Here is an 18,705-nt window from a genome sequence, read left to right on the forward strand (position 1 = left end):
AATTGGTTAATTTCAAAGATACCCTAAATGTTGTAATTGGGTCCCGCCAAAAGTAACGAACACTCTGAACAGTGTGGATGGTTAGTTACTGCCAATGCTGTTATACAATGATGATTGGATGTCACAATTTCCTGTAACTCCCCTTTCCCAAACCCCAGAAAAACCCTACTCAGCCCTTGCTGGGGGCTCTCAGCACAGATCCACTGCGCTGGTGAAAGCTGTGAGACCGAACTTAGGCCCGGCGAGCCTAAGCCATAATAAAACTGCCCTTTGCTTTTGCATGTGTGACTCGGTCTCCCTGGTGGTCTCTGGTTTTTGGGGGTGATATTGAAATCTTGGGCATTACAATAGCAGAGAAGTAGGGTGCTCCATACTTCCCACCTTCATCTCTCAAAGAAGAGCTGAAGCCAAAGGACTGAACTGCAAGAGTCTGGGAGGAAAGGAGACAGAGTCCACTGAAAACAAGATTCCACCATCTTTTCACTTGTATAGTTTCTGACAAGAAGTCATTATTATTTTTGTCCCTCTGTATATGATGTGTCTCTTTTTCCCTTCTGTCTGCCTTTAAGAAACTTTTAGGAATTTGATTTTTATATGTAATAGTGTAGTTTTATGTTTCTTGGGTTCATGGTAGGTTGAACAGCTTGAAATCTGTGGCTGTAAAATTTTCTACTTCCATCCTGTGGAATTTTTGCCTTAGATATGTGTTTTTCACCTCTAAAAGTTTGATTTAGGTCTTTTTAAAAATCTTTTATGTCTTTATTTTATTTTGAGAGACAGAGAGTGAGAGAGGGAAGGGCAGAGAGAGAGGGAGACACAAAATCCAAAGCAGGCTCCAGGCTCTGAGGTGTCAGCACAAAGCCCAACACGGGGCTCAAACCTACGAACTGTGAGATCATGACCTGAGCCGAAGCTGGATGCTTAACCCACTGAGCCACGCAGGTGCCCAGATTTGGGCTTTTTTTTTTTTTTTTATATCTGCCGGTGGTATGATGACAAACCACCTCTCCAAAATTAGAACAAAAACAAAAACACCTGATTTGTAGCATTTGTCGATTCTATGTGTAAATACCTCCACCATAGCCAATTTGAAATTACTGATGGTTAACAACCAGCTCGTAGAATTCATGATTATTTAACAATGGGCTCTTATAAGCTGGTAGGAGTACATTTTACTCTGGCCTTAATCCTCCTCTAATTTTTTGAGCATATAGAATAGAGTTCCAATAACTGCTTTAATGTTTTTGTCTACTACTTCTACCATCTGCCTCATTACTGCATCTGTTTCTACTCAATATTTTGTACTTTTTATGACTCGTATTTTCCTGCTCCTTTGCATGCTTGCTAATTTTTTATTACAGATGACAGGAGTATGTATTTTACCTTATAAGGTGCCATATATTTTTGTATTCCTATAAATATTCTTGTCCTAGAATGCAGTTATTACTTAAAAATAGCTTAACCATTTGCAACTTGCTTTTAGGCTTTGCTATAGGGTACAAGAGCAGCCTTTCGTTTAAACCATATTTTCCCTGCTACTAAGGCCTCTACTTGATGTCCCGTGAATTATGAGATTTCTCCACTCTGGCTGTGGCAAACATGAGACGGATTGCTCCCTCTGCTCCTTCAAGAGTTTTTCTTCCCTGATCCACAGGAATATGTAAACACAGGGACCCAGGGTCCATGATAAGTTCGTGGAGCTGACATAACCCCCAAAGTTAAAAACATATGACACAGAATAGTACATTATGTAGCTAATAAAACTACAAATTGATATAGAAAGGATTGCAAAGCTACACATTTTCTAAAGGCATCTGTTTAATATAATCCATTGCATCAAAATTCAAAATGATCAGTGACATTTTTTTTTAATCCAAACAGAACTGGGTCTGATTAAAATTCTAATTTTTTTCTTTTGGTGTTTTTTAAATACATCATAATTAAATATGTATGTCTGGGGGATTATTATTATTTCTAGTATACTATATGTACTTTAAAAGAAAGAAAACCTCTTCTTTCCCATGTTTGATCTGAGGATATAAAACATCAGAATATTCATAATGCTATCCATCTTTCCCAAAGTCTCCTGAATGATAGGATATCCATACAGTATTATACAGAATTAGTAATTATATAATTCTGTATAATAGAATTCTAATTACTCAGTGTCTGACTGTGGATCAATATAGTCAGGCTGTTTATTTCTGTTCTTCTTGCTCCGTTGTTGTAGCCAATAAAGAAAGCAAATGGCAAGACAAGTTATAACCCTCTTGTTGTTGGGAAGGTCATCAAGAAGATATGACTAGCAGTTGACCCGTTGAGTGGGACCTGAGTGATTAGTCCCTCCCCTGCATCTGGAATGTCTTTCTTGCTCCCAGAGTCTGATCCAAGGACATAGACTTGAGATAGTGGTGTGGTGTTAAGAAGCCCTACATGGTATATGTGACTGGACTCTGTTAAGACTAATACATAAATCTTAAGAAGTGGAGTGCAGGTGCAGGAATGTTTTCTTCTTGTTGCTGCCCAAGAAAGCCTTGTATGTAAGTCTCTTTGGCTTATAAAAACTGCCACCTACCAACCTGACTCTTTCTTCAGTCTCTCCCTCCCCTTTGCATATCGGGGTCAGTTTCAGTTGCACCTGGGAAGCTCCCAAGAGGCTTGCTAACCAATATTCAATTTACTACTCATTGCTAGCAGCTTTTGAGACAGAATCCACAAAAAATGCTGGTTAAACAGGGGAGAGATTATTAGCACATTTGATTTAGCTGCTCATGAAATCCTTTCATGCTTCCCTCACATTCAGTGACCCAACCTAGGACAAGTAAAATACCAGGTCTGAAGGATGAAGCATTGAGTTTGCCTTGTAGTTGTGTTTAATGACAAAATACCACAAGAATTACTCCCCCGTGATGTGGAACTAACTTACATTCACTAATTCACTGTAAAATGTGGAAAAGGAAAGAATAAAACAAAAACCACCTACAGTTTCACAGCTCAGATACAACCTTCACGTTGAAGTCTTTTTCTAAGTATACAAACTTTTTACTCACTTGAGATCATACCAAAACTTTGTTTTATTCCTTTACAAGGTCCTATTTCAGATTTGTTGGGTTTTTTTAAATATTTCATGTTTTTATTTAAATTTTAGTCAGTTAACATTTAGTTTAATATTAGTTTCCAGAGTAGAATTTAGCGATTCATCACTTACATCACTTACCCAGTGCTCATCCTAATAAGTGCCCTCCTTAATACCATTGCCAGTTGGGCTCATCCCCACACCGGCCTCTGCTCCAGCAACCCTTAGTTTCTTCTTTACAATTAAGAGTCTCATAGTTTGCCTCCCTCTATGTTCTTTCCCCTACGTTCTTCTGTTTTGTTTCTTAAATTCCACATGAGTAAAATCACATGATATTTGTCTTTCTCTGACTTACTTATTTCACTTAGCATAATATACTCTAGCTCCATCCACATTGTTGCAAATGGCAAGATTCTTTCTGGTGGCTGAGTAATATTCCATGATATCTATATCTCACTTCTTTATCTAGTTGACAGACATTGGGTTCTTTCCGTAATTTGGCTATTGTTGATAATGCTGTGTTGATTAACACAGGGTGCATGTGCCCTTTCAAATCAGTATTTTTATACCCTTTGGATAAATACCTACTAGGGCAATTGCTGCATTGTAGGGTGGTTCTGGTGGTTCTATTTTTAACTTTTTGAGGAAACTCCATACTGTTTTCCAGAGTGGCTGTACCAGTTTGAATTTTGTACTAACAGTAAAAAATGTTGCCCTTTCTCTGCATCCTTTCCAATATCTGTTGTGTCCTGTGTTGTCAATTTCCAGATTTGTTTTAAAGCAAAAATTGTTTGACCCCAATGCATTCTTTTCAAACAGGTAATGAATATACAAGTTCCTTTTCACTTTCATGTGAATATCTATTGGGAGCTCTCTGAACTCACCGGTAGAGTGAAAATTCCTGGTAAGGATACAGCAGGTTTGCATGGTCTCTTGTCCCCAAACAGCTCCCAAAATCTACCCTCTTGAAACTTTCATTTCTGCTTGTGCATCAAACCTCAGAGTGCTTTACTGATTAGTGTCAGGAGTGGCCTGTCCCCCTGCCTTGTCCCTAAGGCATGATTACACCTGGTCAGGGAAAAGATGAGTAAACTAGATACACCCTAATGCAACTAAGGCAAGAAACATATAATTTTCCCCTAAGCATCTAACTGATAACTGACTACCTTCTGGGTCTGGATGCCTTTGTAAATAAAAGTCACTACTGCAATAAAATGTATCAATCATCTTTGGGACTGTGAGAGCAGACATTATGTCTCCTTAGAATCCTGTTTTTCTGGGAACTTTATCTTAGAGTTATAAACAGCCTAATGACACTTACTCATAAAAAACTGACCTTTACTAAACAATGCTGTTTGCCTCTTGGTTAAAGGTCACTTCCTTAAGGCTACACCTGAGGTTTTGTAAAAAAAAAAAAAAAAAACCTATGACAACATGAGTGCCTGTAGCTAAGTTTTTTAATGAAAAATCATTACTACTAGAATTGTTAACTTCTGCAGAACCTATATCTGGGAAATTGTAAAAATTATATATGAGAAATCATTTACTGCTCTTTCTGGTCCTTGTACCTTTCACCATAAATAAAGCTTGAGATTCAGACAGAGCAGAAATGCCTGCCACAAGGGCAGAGATGCCTGCCTGGTGATCATAAAGAAACTCGAGGCTCTCTCACTCTCTCTCGGTGACACCGTCCATCCTTTAGGAGAACCCTGGACCTGCTGGAGCTGGACTCTGGCAAATATCCACTACTTTCCCCAGCAGGTCAGGCCATCCAGTCTGTGCAGGGTGACTGTATAGTACCCAAGGGCACCACATCAAAAGAAGCACTATTTGCATTGTAGGAACTAGTTTTGCATATTATGATAATTTTAAGCATATGGCAAAAAATATTTTTCCTTAAAAAATTACTATGACAATTAGAAGTAAACTGTTTTGAAGAAAGAACCATTTATCTAATTCACATATATTGCCTATATGGTAACTCTGCCAACACCATAAATAAACAAGAGTGATATTTATTGCCCCTGCCCAAAATGAGTCAAATTTGTCTTATTAGGAAACACTGTTATTAGATCCAGAACCCATGTACCACCTTGAGGATTAATGACATAAAGAAAATATTAACTAAAAGCCAAATACCCTCACTAGTTTTCTTTAAAAAAAAAAAATAGAAGACCTTTGGGGCATCTGGGTAGCCCAGTTAATTAAGCATTCGACTCCTGATTTTGGTTCAGATCATGATCTCAAAGTTGTTAGATCGAACCCTGTGTTAGGCTCTACACTGAGCTTGTGATTCTCTCTCTCCCTCTCTCTGTCCCTACTCCATTCTGCAAGTGTGTGCTGTCTCTCCCTCAAAAAAACAAAAATAAATTTAAAAAGTAAAAAAATGGAAGGCTTTCAATTATACTTCTTTTTTAAAAAAGACAGAAACTGCAATACATAATTAAACTTTATAGTTTGTTATAGCCACTTACAGTCAAGCATTTCAGAAAAGGGAACAGGGCAAAAATGAGGTGATTAAAACAACTGGCCAATACAAATGGCTGAAAGAGAAAAATGGGTGAAGGAAAAATAGAAAGAAAAAACTGTACTTAGAAAATAGAGAGAAAGAAAAGAGAACAAGATCAGACTCTTTGAGAAATATGACAGTTTAGGGTATTCCCACCTTAAAAATTTATGTTCTCCCAACTGCAGGTGTAAGTGGGTATAAAATTGGGAATATCACTTGCTGGATAGGTTGGTGGTTTCCAGTTCCAATCATAAGGCAACGTATTTCCACTAAATATAACCAATACCTTAAAATTGGGAAGGAAAATACTTCTTTGTCAAAAACTGAAACCTAAGCATCTAACCATTTTGTGTTTTTACCACTGTGTTAATAAAAAAATGACAACAGGGGGATATTTTCAAGTGAAATCATCCTTTAACAAATAAGAGGAGAAGTGCTGCCGGTCCCCAAACCCTCTTGGGAATAAGCTATTACTTTTTTTAAAAAGTTTATTTATTTTGAGAGAGAGTCAGAGAGCATGTGAGTGGGAGAGGGGCAGGCTCTGCGCTGACAGTGCAGGGCTCTATCTCACAATTCAGAGGATCACTACCTGAGCCAAAACCAAGAATCAGATAGTTAACAGACTGAATCACCCAGGCACCCCAGGAAAAAGCTATTACTGAACATGTTTGCCAAACTATGATCTTACTCATTTCTTTTAAACTAACCATACACCTTTCTACTATCTGCTTAACGTTAGCTAGTTTGAAAGAAGGCAGTTCTAAGAAGAGGCAGGGAGGCCTCAGAGAAGTTTCATGGGGGGTAGGGCAGAGTTTCTGTTTCTAGGCTTAGAATTCAGTGGAATGGAATAAGCATGCTAATTTTTATCACCTTCTAGAAAGGTTACTTTTCTTCTTGAAAAAAATCCTTTGAGATTACAATTAGTGTATTTATCTCAGATCTTGGATTGCCTTATTTGCATTACATCTCCAAGAAAAATAACAGATTTCTACTCTGCCAGATATACAATTTGGGCAAAACAACTACAACAACAAACAAAAAGACCAAAACAAAACAAAAAACAAGATCCAAAGAAAATAATGTATCCTCCTATCTTCAATGTAAGAGAAAGAAATAAATCGGACATACCAATACTTTCCAGTGATTTCACAGAATGAATAGGATCTGTAGTGCTAAGGATCATGCTGAAGAGTAGGCAAGATGGCAAATCCCATGAATCTTTATTGAATTTCAGAACAACATATCCAATTATGCTGAAGGCCACAACAAAGCTTATCAATCCTATTAAGAAGACCTGTGAAACCAATTCATAACACAGCATTAGATTTAACATTTAAAGACGGTATGACTGCATTTACTTAGATAAGAATCAGATTTTGGTTATGTATTTTGTACAGTTACTCTGAAAAATAACTTTAAAAGGAATTCAGTGTTGCCTGCCTGTGGAAGCAGCAGCAAGGAGCCAGTAGGGAGAGTGCGATTGAGCAAAAGTTCTCGTGCCCTTTCAACCCTTGCAGCTGCCCCGCCCCCCCCGCCCCCCAGCTTCTCTAGGGTTAGATTACTTGAGTTAAAATGTTAACTGTACAAATGACCTTCATGCTTCTTGACTTGGAATGTCGATTATGCTTCAAGCTTTGGCAATCTTCCGGGATTGTTTACAGCTGTGGCTGTCTGCATAAAACTGCTTGCTTGTGAGGAATAAAGCGACAATATGGGCACCGCTCATGTTGCTCCTCCCGCCCCCATCCTGTGACTCTCTCTTCTTTTCCTCCCTCATTCCTTTATCCTCACGTCCTTGCTTCTGTGCGCCTGCACGCGCAACACCTGCCACGAAGAAACCAACCCTTCCGAACAAAAGAGATCCTATCTTAACTGTTACAAGAACTATTCGCTAATCTTTCTTGTTGTTATTCGGGCTTAATAGTTCCCAATATCAAAATGTTCTTAAAATGGTATGCAAATGCTTTCTGCTTCTGTGTAAAACATTTCCTGGTTTCCTGGGTGTTGATCTGCAGGGCTCCAGGCAGAAAGAGAGGTAAATACAAAAGGCAGAAACCACACGCCTGTTGATTTGGCCCTCTTATTGAGGGCTTTCTAGAAGCCTCATTCAACAAACTTTTGTGCACATTTCATTAAGCCACACTATTTCCTGAGCCTGCACAGCTACCGCTTGCTGAGAAATAGAATATTTCACACTGGGTCCACCTCTAAACCGAGCAAAATCTAGTTAGTTTCTGTTAACGAGAGAAAGAGAAAATGCATATCAGATAGGCAATTCAGCAGTATCTGCGTCAAAAGTAGAAACAGAATGTAACAGTCTCAAACAAGAAGGAATTAAAGAATAAAGAAAACTGACTCAACTTGATTGAGAAGGCTGAACGAGAAGCAAAAGCATCAAGAATGGCAAATGCAAAGTACAAAACTCTATGTGAAAAATAAATCCAAATCTATTTGATTTTTTAAAAAAACTTATTTTTAATTCACATACAGTGAAATTCATTCTTTTGATGTGGAGTTATAGGTGTTTGGACAGATGCATGCAGTCATGTGACCTGTGACTACAATTAAGAAACAGAACAGATTCATCACCTAAAAATTTTTTAAAAAGGGTCCTTATACTCCTCCTTAGTACTCAGTTTCTTTCCCTGTCCCCAGTGCCTGGCAACAAATGATCTGCTCGCCAAACCTACTGTTTTGGCTTTGCTAGAAGGAAAGTCTATGAATAGAATTATACAATAGGTAGCTTTCTGAGTCTGGTTTCCCTCTCTTAGCATAAGGCATTTGAAATTCTTCTATGTTGTGCCTGTTAATGCTCTGTTCCTTTTTTGTTGCTGGGTGATATTCATTCACTAGCTGAGGAACATTTGAGTTCTTTCTAGACTTTTCAGATTATGAATGAGGCTGCTACAAAGACTCAAACAGAGGTGTTGGGGTAAACATAAGCTTCCATTTCACTTTGATAAATACACAGAAGTAGAATTGCTGGGGCATATGGCAACTGTATGCTTAACTCCGTAAGAAACTCCCAAACTCTTTTCCAAAGTGGCTGTACCATTTTGCATTTTCATGCATTTTCACCAGCTCTCGCTGTTTCTGCCGTTGCCACTCCAATAGGTATTTAGTGGTACCTCACTGTGGTTTAGTTTTTATTTCTCCAATGGTTTACAGTTTGGAGCAGATTTCCAAACACTATTTTTCCATCCAATTCTCCTTAGTGCCTCAAATCTGTTAAAATTTTTTGCCCTTCTAAATCTATTTTTAATCACAATAAGTATTAAACTAGTTTTTAATTTTTTAAATATTTATTTATTATTTAGAGAGAGACAGAGAGAGTGCAAGTGGGGGAGGGGCAGAGAAAGGGGGAGACACAGAGTCCAAAGCAGGCTCCAGGCTCCAGGCTATTAAGCACAGAGCCTGGGGGGCTTGAACCCACAAACTGTGTGATCCTGACCTGAGCCGAAGTCAGACGCCACCGACTGAGCCATCTGGGTGCCCAGTGAAACAGCAGATATTCTCAACATGGATACAATAATAAAAGCTAAGTACACATTATCAAAAAAATCATCTAGACATAAGGACATCAAAATCTTGTAAGTGGAAGGGGGGGAAATTATACCAGGAAAATACTAAGCAAAAGAGAGCTGATTTAATTACAGTAATACAGATGAAACTGGCGTGAGGCAAAGAGCATTATTTAGGTCAAAAGGGTAACTAAATAATGGTGAAAAAATTAACACTTGTAGAAACTTAATAAGAGAGTTTCTACTTATATAAAGTAAAAACTGGCAGAATTGCAGGGAGAAATGGATAAATCCATAGTTATAATGGAAGCTTGTTCTAGTAAATCGAAAAACAATACTGGCAAAGATATAGAAAACCAAACTTCATAATTAACAAAATAATCTACTGATAGATTTTTTTACTAGTAATTTATATTTATTTTACTAATAATTTAGACCCCTGCACTCAACAACTGGAGAATATATATACTTGTAAAGCAAACAACATTTTGAAAACGTGAGGTACCAGGCCACAAAGCAAATCTCCACAAACCACAAGAGTTGATATACAAAACACATTCTCTTGTCACAATGTGATAAAAGAAATAACAGTAAAAAACCATATTTGGAAATTTAAAAATAACTTTTAAGTAATTAATGGGCTAAAAACAAATAATCCAATTAAAATAGGCACTGGACCTAAATAGACTTTTTTCTTCCAAAAAAGACACACAGATGTGTAACAGACACATGAAAATTTGCTCAACATAACAAATCACCAGGGAAATGCAAATTGAAACCACAAGGAGCTATCACTTCACACCTGTCAGAATGGCGAGTACCAAAAAGACAAGAGATGATAAGTGTTGACAAGGATGTAGAGAAGAGGGAATGCTCTTGTGCTGTTGGCAGGAATGTAAACTGGTGCAGCCACTGTGAAAACCAGTATGGAGATTCCTCAGAAACAAACTAAAACTCATAAGATACCATAAGATCCAATAATCCCACTTGTGGGCATTTACTCAAAGAAAACAAAACACTAAGTCAAAAAGATATATGCATCCCTGCTTACTGTAGCATTATTCACAAGAGCCAAAATATGCAAGCAACCTAAGTGTCCATGGATAGATAAGTTGGATAAATAAGATGTGGCATTTACATATAGATGCAGTCATAAAAAGAAAAGAAATTTTGCCATTTGCAATAACATGGATGCACCTATAATGCTAAGTGAAATCAGTCAGAAAAAGACAAATACTTCATTTGTGTGTGGAATGTAAAAAACAAAATACCATATGGTTGCACTCATAGGTCTAATAGGAGAAACCTAACAGAGGACCATAGGGAGGGGAAGGGGGAAAGAGAGCTGGGTAGAGAGAGGGACACAAATCATGAGAGACTACTGAATACTGAAAACAAACTGAGGGCTGAAGTGGGAGGGAGAAGGGGGAAGGGAGTGACAGTCATGGAGAGGGGCACTTGTGGGGAGAAGCACTGGGTGTTATATGGAAACCAATTTGACAATAAACTATTATAAAAAAAAAAAAGACAAGAACCAAAATAAGTAAATATACAAAAACCAGAAATAGATTCATTAATACAGAGAACAAACTGAGGGTTGCCAGAGGAGTAGAGGATGGGCAAAATAGCAGAAGGAGCCAAACTTTCATTTATAAAATAAATAAGTCGCAGGGATAAAAGTACAGCGTAGAGAAGGCAGTCATTAATATTGTAATAACTTAGTATAATGACAGATGGTAACTACACTCATCCTGGTGAGCATTTGTTGTACCCAGATTTTAATATCGCCCCCCAAAACCAGAGACCGCCAGGGAGGCCGAATCACGCATGCAAAAGCAAAGGGCTTTATTACGAATTGAGGCCCGGCCAGCCTAAACTCGGGCTCACAGACTTCAACAACACACTGGATCCACATGGAGCGAGCCCCGAACATGGCGGGCCAGGGCCTTTTATGAGTTTGGGAAGGGGAGTTACAGGAAATTGTGACACAGGTACAGGGGTCCAATCATTACAGCATCACATCATTGACAGTAACTTTAACCAATTACAGAGTAGACCCAGGACCCTCACGTAGGGCGTGACTGGTCTTAGCCTCCAACTTTAGGCCCGCCCCCAGAAATGTTAATGGTGTTAGCTGGCCTTCAAGGTCAGAGGGGAAACCCGAATCAGACCTGCATCCTTACACATTCAAATGTATACGATTGTTAAATCACTGCGACATATCCCTGAGATTAATTCAATAACAAATAAATAAACAAACAAGTAAAATTCTTCCACAGATGGGGAAAAAATAATCAACAGGTCCAAGAAAAAAGGATAGTAAACATTTTAGGTAGGTTTGAGATGATCATGAAAACACTAAAAATCAAAACACGTGGGTGAAGCTGTAATAGTAGTTATAGAAAAATTTAAAACCTTAAGATGTACAAAATACATAAGAAAGCTAAAACTCAAGCAACTAATATCTACCTTAAGGTGTTAGGAAAAGTACGGAATAAAACCAAAGAAAATAAAATGTTCTTCGAAAGAAAAAATAAAATCATCCGGCATGATTAAGAAAAAAGAGAGAAGCCACAAGTAAAACAGGCTTAGCAGTGAAGATGGGCAAATGTGTAGAAAGCGTGAAAATGAAGGATCCACGTTCTGCCATTTGTCAGCCTGGCGCGTGGCCTCTGAGCTGCCATCTGCTGATAATGTAAAATGGAAATGGCATCTACTCTGCCTTATCACAGCAGTCCCTCAGCACATATGGATTCCTTCTCCCTTCCCTTCAATCCCCTTTAATTAGCGGTCCCACAGAAGGAAACAGACTCAACTAAAAACGTGAGATTTATGAATTGTTAATCTTCTTTAGAGGCAAACATATTTTCTGGTAACATAAATAAGACCACGATTCGTTTTAAAATGCATTCTTACCTTCCAAAGCACATTCTTGAGTACATGAAAGTCCACATCCAAAGCAGCCAGGAATATAATTATAGGTGAAAAATAACAATAAAGTGAAAAGCTTGGTGTTCTCAGAAGAGGGTAGACAATTCGGTGCACCTAAACAAACAAAGATAAAAAAGAAATTAGTTGGCTGCCATCTTGAGGTATCAGAAATTAGAATTTGGTAACTTGAGGTATCAGAAATTGAGGCTATCTCAAGGCCAGCTCTGAGGGTCTTGTGATTTCTTGATCTGATGTCTAGATGAGTTATACCTACAGTCCACTATTCACCAGAGAATTGTGTGAGTTTGGGCTACGCAAACATTGCTTGCGGCAAATACTGTAAAATTGTTTTTAAAAGCAAAACTAGTGTCACTAGTGATCCCTGAGATGATTTTAAGGTGTTCACAGGTAAGAGTTTTTGACTTAGATATTTATTCTAAAATGGCAGTTGTGGAGAGCTGCCAGAAGAGCAGCCAGGGGAAGAGATGTGTGCCTTGACCTAAGATCAGCCACCTGCAGGGCTGGACAGTGTTATCACTCCCAGCTCAAGGCCGGAGACAGTTGGGCTGGGCTTTCTTATCGGTTCCTCAGACTCTGTGCTAAAACTGCAGCTTTTGTTTTTTCTTTACCCTAGCCCCTTCACGTGACCTTATTTCTTAGCAACTGATCTGTGCTTTCTGCTCTTTGTAAGATGCTTGTGTTTTTTCAATAAACTGAGGCTTGATCAGAAACTTTGTCTTGCCTCCATTCTCTGTGCCCCCTGTCCCCCAATTCTCACTCCCTCCCTCAGGACCTACGTTGACGGACCTGCGGGCCCGGTCAGGCATTGAGACAGAAAAGAGGTACTTGTGATTTCACAAATATTTGCTTAGGATTTTAAAGTCTTTCAGTGAGGGGCACCTGGGTAGCTTATTTGGTTAGGCGTCTGACTCTTGATCTCAGTTCAGGTGAAGATCTCAAGGTTCATGAGATTGAGCCCCACATTGGGCTCTGTGCAGACAGTGCAGGGCTTGCCTGGGATTCTCTCTCTTCCTCTCTCTCTGTCCCTCCCCCACTCACTTGCACTCTTTCGCTCTCCCCTCTCTCTTAAAAGTAAACGTTTAAAAAAAATGATCTGGGCACCTAGGTGGCTCATTCAGTTAAGCGTCCAACTTTGGCTCAGGTCATGATCTCATGGTTTGTGAGTTTCTGACCTGCTAAGGCTCTGTGCTGACAGCTCAGAGCCTGGGGCCTGCGTCAGATTCTGTGTCTCCCTCTCTCTCTGCCCCACTTATGCTCTCTCTCTCAAAACTGACTAAACATTAAAAAATTAAAAGAAATGTTCTTGCCTTTAAAAAAATGTCCTTTAGTGAGTCAAGTAGAGAAAAATAATACATACATACATATTATGTATATAAGGCATAAATCATGAAGGCTGTACACAGATGAATGGAAGAGATAGCAACAATGATTGAAAAGCTGTGAATATTCCCTCCTAAAAAGTTTTTGGCTCAACTAGTAGTTTAATCTTCATTACTTAACCTCTCTTTGCTTCAGTTTCCTCATCTGTAAAATGAGATACAGTATCTACTTCTACTGGGTTTCTGTGAAGATGAATGAATTAAGTCAAAAATTGATGATACGTTGAGTACATTACACAAAGAGAAGTCGAGTCACGTACACCTGAAACTAATGTAACACTGTGTGTCAAGCATACTCAAACAAATTTTTAAAATTAAACAGCTCCATATTTCACTGGAAAAAAGAAATAGTAACAAGTGAATAAATTAATAAGCACAAAGCACTTAAAAGAGACCCTGGCACTAGCACACACTCAAACGATGTTAGTGGTAACGGTGGTGTTTCAGAAGCCTGATAAGAGGCTTTTATGATCCTAGAGAGGATCTCCATTTTTAAAAAATAAAAGAATGAGTGGAGACAAATGTTCTTGATCTCACTGCTATACACTTGAGGACTTAATAAATTAATAAATTTTTTCTTGTATCGGTGTTATATATTATACGACACAGATTGCACTTAATCTGGCAGTCAGAAAAGAGTAACCACGCTCCATTATGACCGTCACAGCTGCCTTTTATAACTAGAGCCTCCACACATATTGAAGACTATCCCACAGAGGAAACCAGTATCCGGGGAGGGGAAGGGAAGGCAGCAAGGCTCCAAAGACAGATGATGAAAAAAACCCAAGAATGTGATTGCATTTTCCTTACTTTCAACCTAGCATTTTATCGTATGCTTCTCTAACAGATCTCTTTTATTGTATGGTTTTCCATTTTCAAAATTTTTAATATCTTTTGATAAATTCTTTTCAGTAGCTGTCCACATTTTCAAAAAACAATTCCATACATTCAGGGATAGGGTTGAGAGTGGACCTTGATTTTAGTCTCTGTCTTTTTACTTTCATTTATTGTACATACATTACCTTAACAAAACTGTAAGCCAGTTTTCCTATCATGAATCCTAACAGAGAAAGAATTAGGAAGACAGTGGCTTCAGAATTCCTTAGGCAGACCTTCAAAACTCCTGAAAAAATACATGTATGTGTTATTTAGACATAATGTATAGTTTCAAAACAATTTAATATCCCCTTTCTCTAGGTACTTAATTTTAAACTTCCTGAGTGTCAGGGTGTCTGGGTGGCTCATTCAGTTGAGTGTCCAACTTTGGCTCGGGTCATGATCTTGCAGTTCATGAGTTGGAGTGTGCTGACAGCTGGGAGCCTGGAGCCTGCCTCAGATTCTGTGTCTCCCTCTCTCTCTGCCCCTCCCTTGCTCATGCTCTGTGTGTGTGTGTGTGTCTCTCTCTCTCAAAAATAAACATTAAAAAAAGTTACTTAAATAAATAAACAAACTTCCTGAGTATCATATCATTATGAATAAACAATTGATAGCTGTTACGAATTCTGTCTCTTAAGACACACAAAACGAAGCATCTCTCACAGGTAAATTTGGAAAATACTGAAATTCCAGCAACCTCCCATTTGCCCACATAGTGGCCCATAATGATCACTGTACAGGTATCTTACCTGTGGGTCTGATGATGAGAAATTGTGGAAAGCCAAACTTCATATTGACATAGTACACCTTTTATTAGTAATTACTCATCCTAAACTATAGCAAAGTATATTCTATAGTTTTGCTAAAAGCTGGGAATAGTTTTAACTGAGCTCTATAGAGAAAACTGCCCTCACCAGACAAGCACCAGAAGTCATGTGTTATTCTCTGCCTACACATATTATCTTGCCTTGAGACTCTCTCATCTGTCCAAGGTTATTCGGTTCATTCTCTCCAGGATTATATAGACCATAATCCAATTAATTTATGCCTGGAGCAAGATTCATTGACATCTCAGATTTCTGCATTCACTGCCTTCCAACCACAGGTCATGGCAAATTGGTAGATATTAATCAAATACATCTTTTGCATAGGGCTAGATAAAGAAATGTTTCTAGAACCATTTCTGCAGTGCCCTTTACTGCTAAAGCACGTGTCCCTATGTAATCATCAAGGATCTGGAGTTGGTGAAATTCATGGTCACCAGCACCTCTTAGTATGACAGGAGACCAATGTCATTAGTGTGTGTTTTAAAGACTCACCCCAGAAAAGGTGATTTTGCTCCCTGATATGATAGGTAAAATTAAGGTTTTATGAATGTTTACTTCATTCTTTCTTTATACTCTTCCTAATTCCAGAAAGGATTTTAAAGCAGCTGATCTTTTTTCCCAAAGAAAAAATTATTAAGGGGGACTAGAAACTTTTCTCCAATAACTAGTATTGAATTGTGGAATAAGGTACCTGTTTTTTAATATGGTATTTTATCTGTCTGAATATCATTAACCATACCTATTGAATTCTTTAAAAAATTTTTTTAAGTTTATTTATTTTGAGAAAGGGAGAGAGCATGCGCATGTGTCAGGGAGGGGCAGAGAGAGGAGAGAATCCCAAACCGACTTCGAACTGTCAGCATGGAGGCTCGAAATCACGGCCGAGGAGATCAAGACCTGAGCTGAAATCAAGAGGCAAAAACTCAATGAACTGAGCCACCCAGGTGCCCCATGCGTACTGAGTTCTCAATTGTCACTTAAGAGGCCCTTCTTTGTGAAGTCCCTCCTAATTGCCGACTGGTGGGGGGAGGAAGGGTGAATGGTATCTTCCCTAAAGTAAAATCTCTTCAAAAGTCATAATATAATGGACAAAAGTGATTACATCAAGTACCCAAGCTGTGAAACATCTGTGTGTGTCCTGTTTGTTCCAATCACCCTCCCCTCATTGCAGATTTGTGGTCAGGTGAAACCTGACAGGCAGGCAGCAGGAGGCTGTCCCCCGTTTTGCCAGACATTCTGGACCACAACTTTACAGTCAAACTAACCACACTGCATCGTCATTGTTGTTTGCCTGTTTCCCCCACGAGAAGACTGTCTATAATTCCCCTTCTGCCTCCATTCTGCTGTGCTCAGCAAATGCCACCCAACGGTCATAGGACAGATGCTACTTATAATACAAGGAAACTAGACCATCAGCATTCACTCATATCTTACAGGTTCTGTGGACTTCTGATGGAAGTTGTGATCACTTTCTACACTAAGAAAGGTTCAGAGGGCAGAGGAAAGATGAGATTTAGAAACAACCACCTACCTCCCAAGGCAATCGTGGAACACACAAGCAATATAAAATGCTCATGTTTAACAGTGTAGTCAGCTGTCCTGCCGCAGAGTAATTCAGGTGTGCTAACTTCTCTTCGCCCCCAGAAAGAAGAGTTCATTTTTGACACTGCTTTTTCAGGCCTAACCTGATGAAATCATATGTGAGTTACTACTTTCACTACCACAGACTAACCTGTTATAATATGCAAAAAGAAGAAAATGAGACTTGCCAGGTTCCAGCACATCCACAGTCTTTCTACCTAAGATTGGACCACACTCAGGGCTGAGCACATTTCTTCTTGCCACAGGGCACACTGTGATACCGTCTGTTCTACCTATTGCTCCAAGAACGTTTTATAGGAACACGAACAGCAGTGTGTTTCTTCCTCACACTTCTACATATGCACGGGGGAGTGACTCCATTGATTTCTGCACTTAACCATCCTATGATCTAGTGATGTGTTTGCCTTCTGTATTGGACAGTGAGGTTCTCAAGGGCCAGGCCTGAATATTATTTTTCCTTAAGGCTGTGCACACAGTACGTGGCACATAATAGACTCTCTATAATATCTGATAAACTGAACTTTTTGAGGGGGAACTCTTCTTCCGTGGGTATAAATCATTCTGGAGTTCCCCTTTACCATTTCAATCCCATGTCCCCTTTTTCCTCTCTTGGGCCCTTCTGATTCCAAAATGGGAAACATGGTCAACACTGAGTCACACCGATAAGGCTGAGATGGGGCAGGAGGGTAAATAAGCTAAAAACATAGGAAAAGACTAAATTTGAGGTTTTATCATATGGTACCTTTAAGTGAATTAGAATTCCTGAAGACAAGGCACATAGCTTGTGCAGAGGTTTCAACCCAGCTGGTGCCCTTGTGTAGAACATAGCCTGCACAAATCTCTGTTGTGGTTCTGAGAAGGACTCATTCCATTTTATTTTTCCTTGCAGTTAACCTTAACGTAAAAATTCCTACAGGTTCCTGAAGTATCCAATATATTCAGAGTTAATCTTTGGTTCTTTTTTTCACCTGTTTACAAACCATGATTCTGGTGTGAAGCAGAAATGAGATTCAAAATGCTACATCTTCAAATAACTTCACATGTCCCTCAAATAGCCCTCCAGGTCCCCATATCCTGCTATCCCCACCTGTCAGTACAGCATCGCTCTCAAATCAAGTTCTTCTCCAAACGACCAAGATCAGAGATGTCATCTTCCAAGACTAAGCTGGTTCAGAGCCGAAATCCAGATAAAGGCTCTTGTCTGTTTGCCAAGACCAGTTCTTCCAACTGCCAACACCAAAAGCCATTTCCATGCCTAATTCCCATTGGTTGTGTGTCAACTTACTTTCATTCTGATTGGCTACATACATAATCCCCACTCCCAATCCAGAAGCAGCTAAGTGATGCAGGGTAGCTTGCATTTCTTAATGCTCACCTGTGTCAATACCCACAATTGTTTTAACTGATTTTCTTTGCCTGACATGGTCATTCGCCATGTAGACAGAACCTCCTCCTAGATGTTGTTAAATATATATTCTTGTTTTTCTTTCTCCAGCCCTATTCCTCTTTAACACTGCCTGCTCTCCCTTCTGACTTTTTCATATAGCCTTTTCCATTTTCTCATTTTCTACCTCTCCTTCCTTTTCCATGAGAATTTTTCACTTTGGGTACTTAATTTGAAGAATCAATACTACTCTTCATCATAGGAGGACAAATGTATACCAAATTTTGTGATACCAAATTTAATAGAATTTTGCCTCCATCTAATCACTAAAATACAGTATATATTTAAACAAACATTATTCATCAATTTGTAGTTTATTTTCAAGGAAGTTATGTTGTGACAATGAAATTCTACTCTACTCCTATTTCATTCCAATCTAATCCTCTCCCCCAGGGCACAAAAGATATTGCCACAGCAGTGAGATTACTAAATCTGTCACCAATTTTCTCCATCACTACATATCAAAGAACCTTTGACATATGAAAGTCACAATACCTACTGGAATCTTTAAAGAGTTTT

General features: G+C 38.8%; 1 protein-coding gene across 1 annotated transcript in view; it reads right to left on the reverse strand.

Moving 5' to 3' along the window:
• Positions 1-17,886, reverse strand: part of SLC9C2 (solute carrier family 9 member C2 (putative)) — a 91,807-nt gene extending 73,921 nt beyond the window's left edge. The window contains exons 1-5 of the mRNA XM_029935068.1: positions 17,830-17,886; positions 16,672-16,825; positions 14,460-14,560; positions 12,023-12,151; positions 6,714-6,879 (exon numbers count right to left, since the gene is read on the reverse strand). Of these exons, the coding sequence (XP_029790928.1) occupies positions 6,714-6,879; positions 12,023-12,151; positions 14,460-14,560; positions 16,672-16,798 (523 nt within the window). The 5' untranslated portion in view covers positions 16,799-16,825; positions 17,830-17,886. The remainder of the gene's footprint in view (positions 1-6,713; positions 6,880-12,022; positions 12,152-14,459; positions 14,561-16,671; positions 16,826-17,829) is intronic.
• Between the last annotated feature and the right edge of the window lie 819 nt (positions 17,887-18,705).

This window comes from Suricata suricatta, chromosome 3 (assembly GCF_006229205.1).
Source record: "Suricata suricatta isolate VVHF042 chromosome 3, meerkat_22Aug2017_6uvM2_HiC, whole genome shotgun sequence".
Lineage (NCBI taxonomy): Eukaryota > Metazoa > Chordata > Mammalia > Carnivora > Herpestidae > Suricata > Suricata suricatta.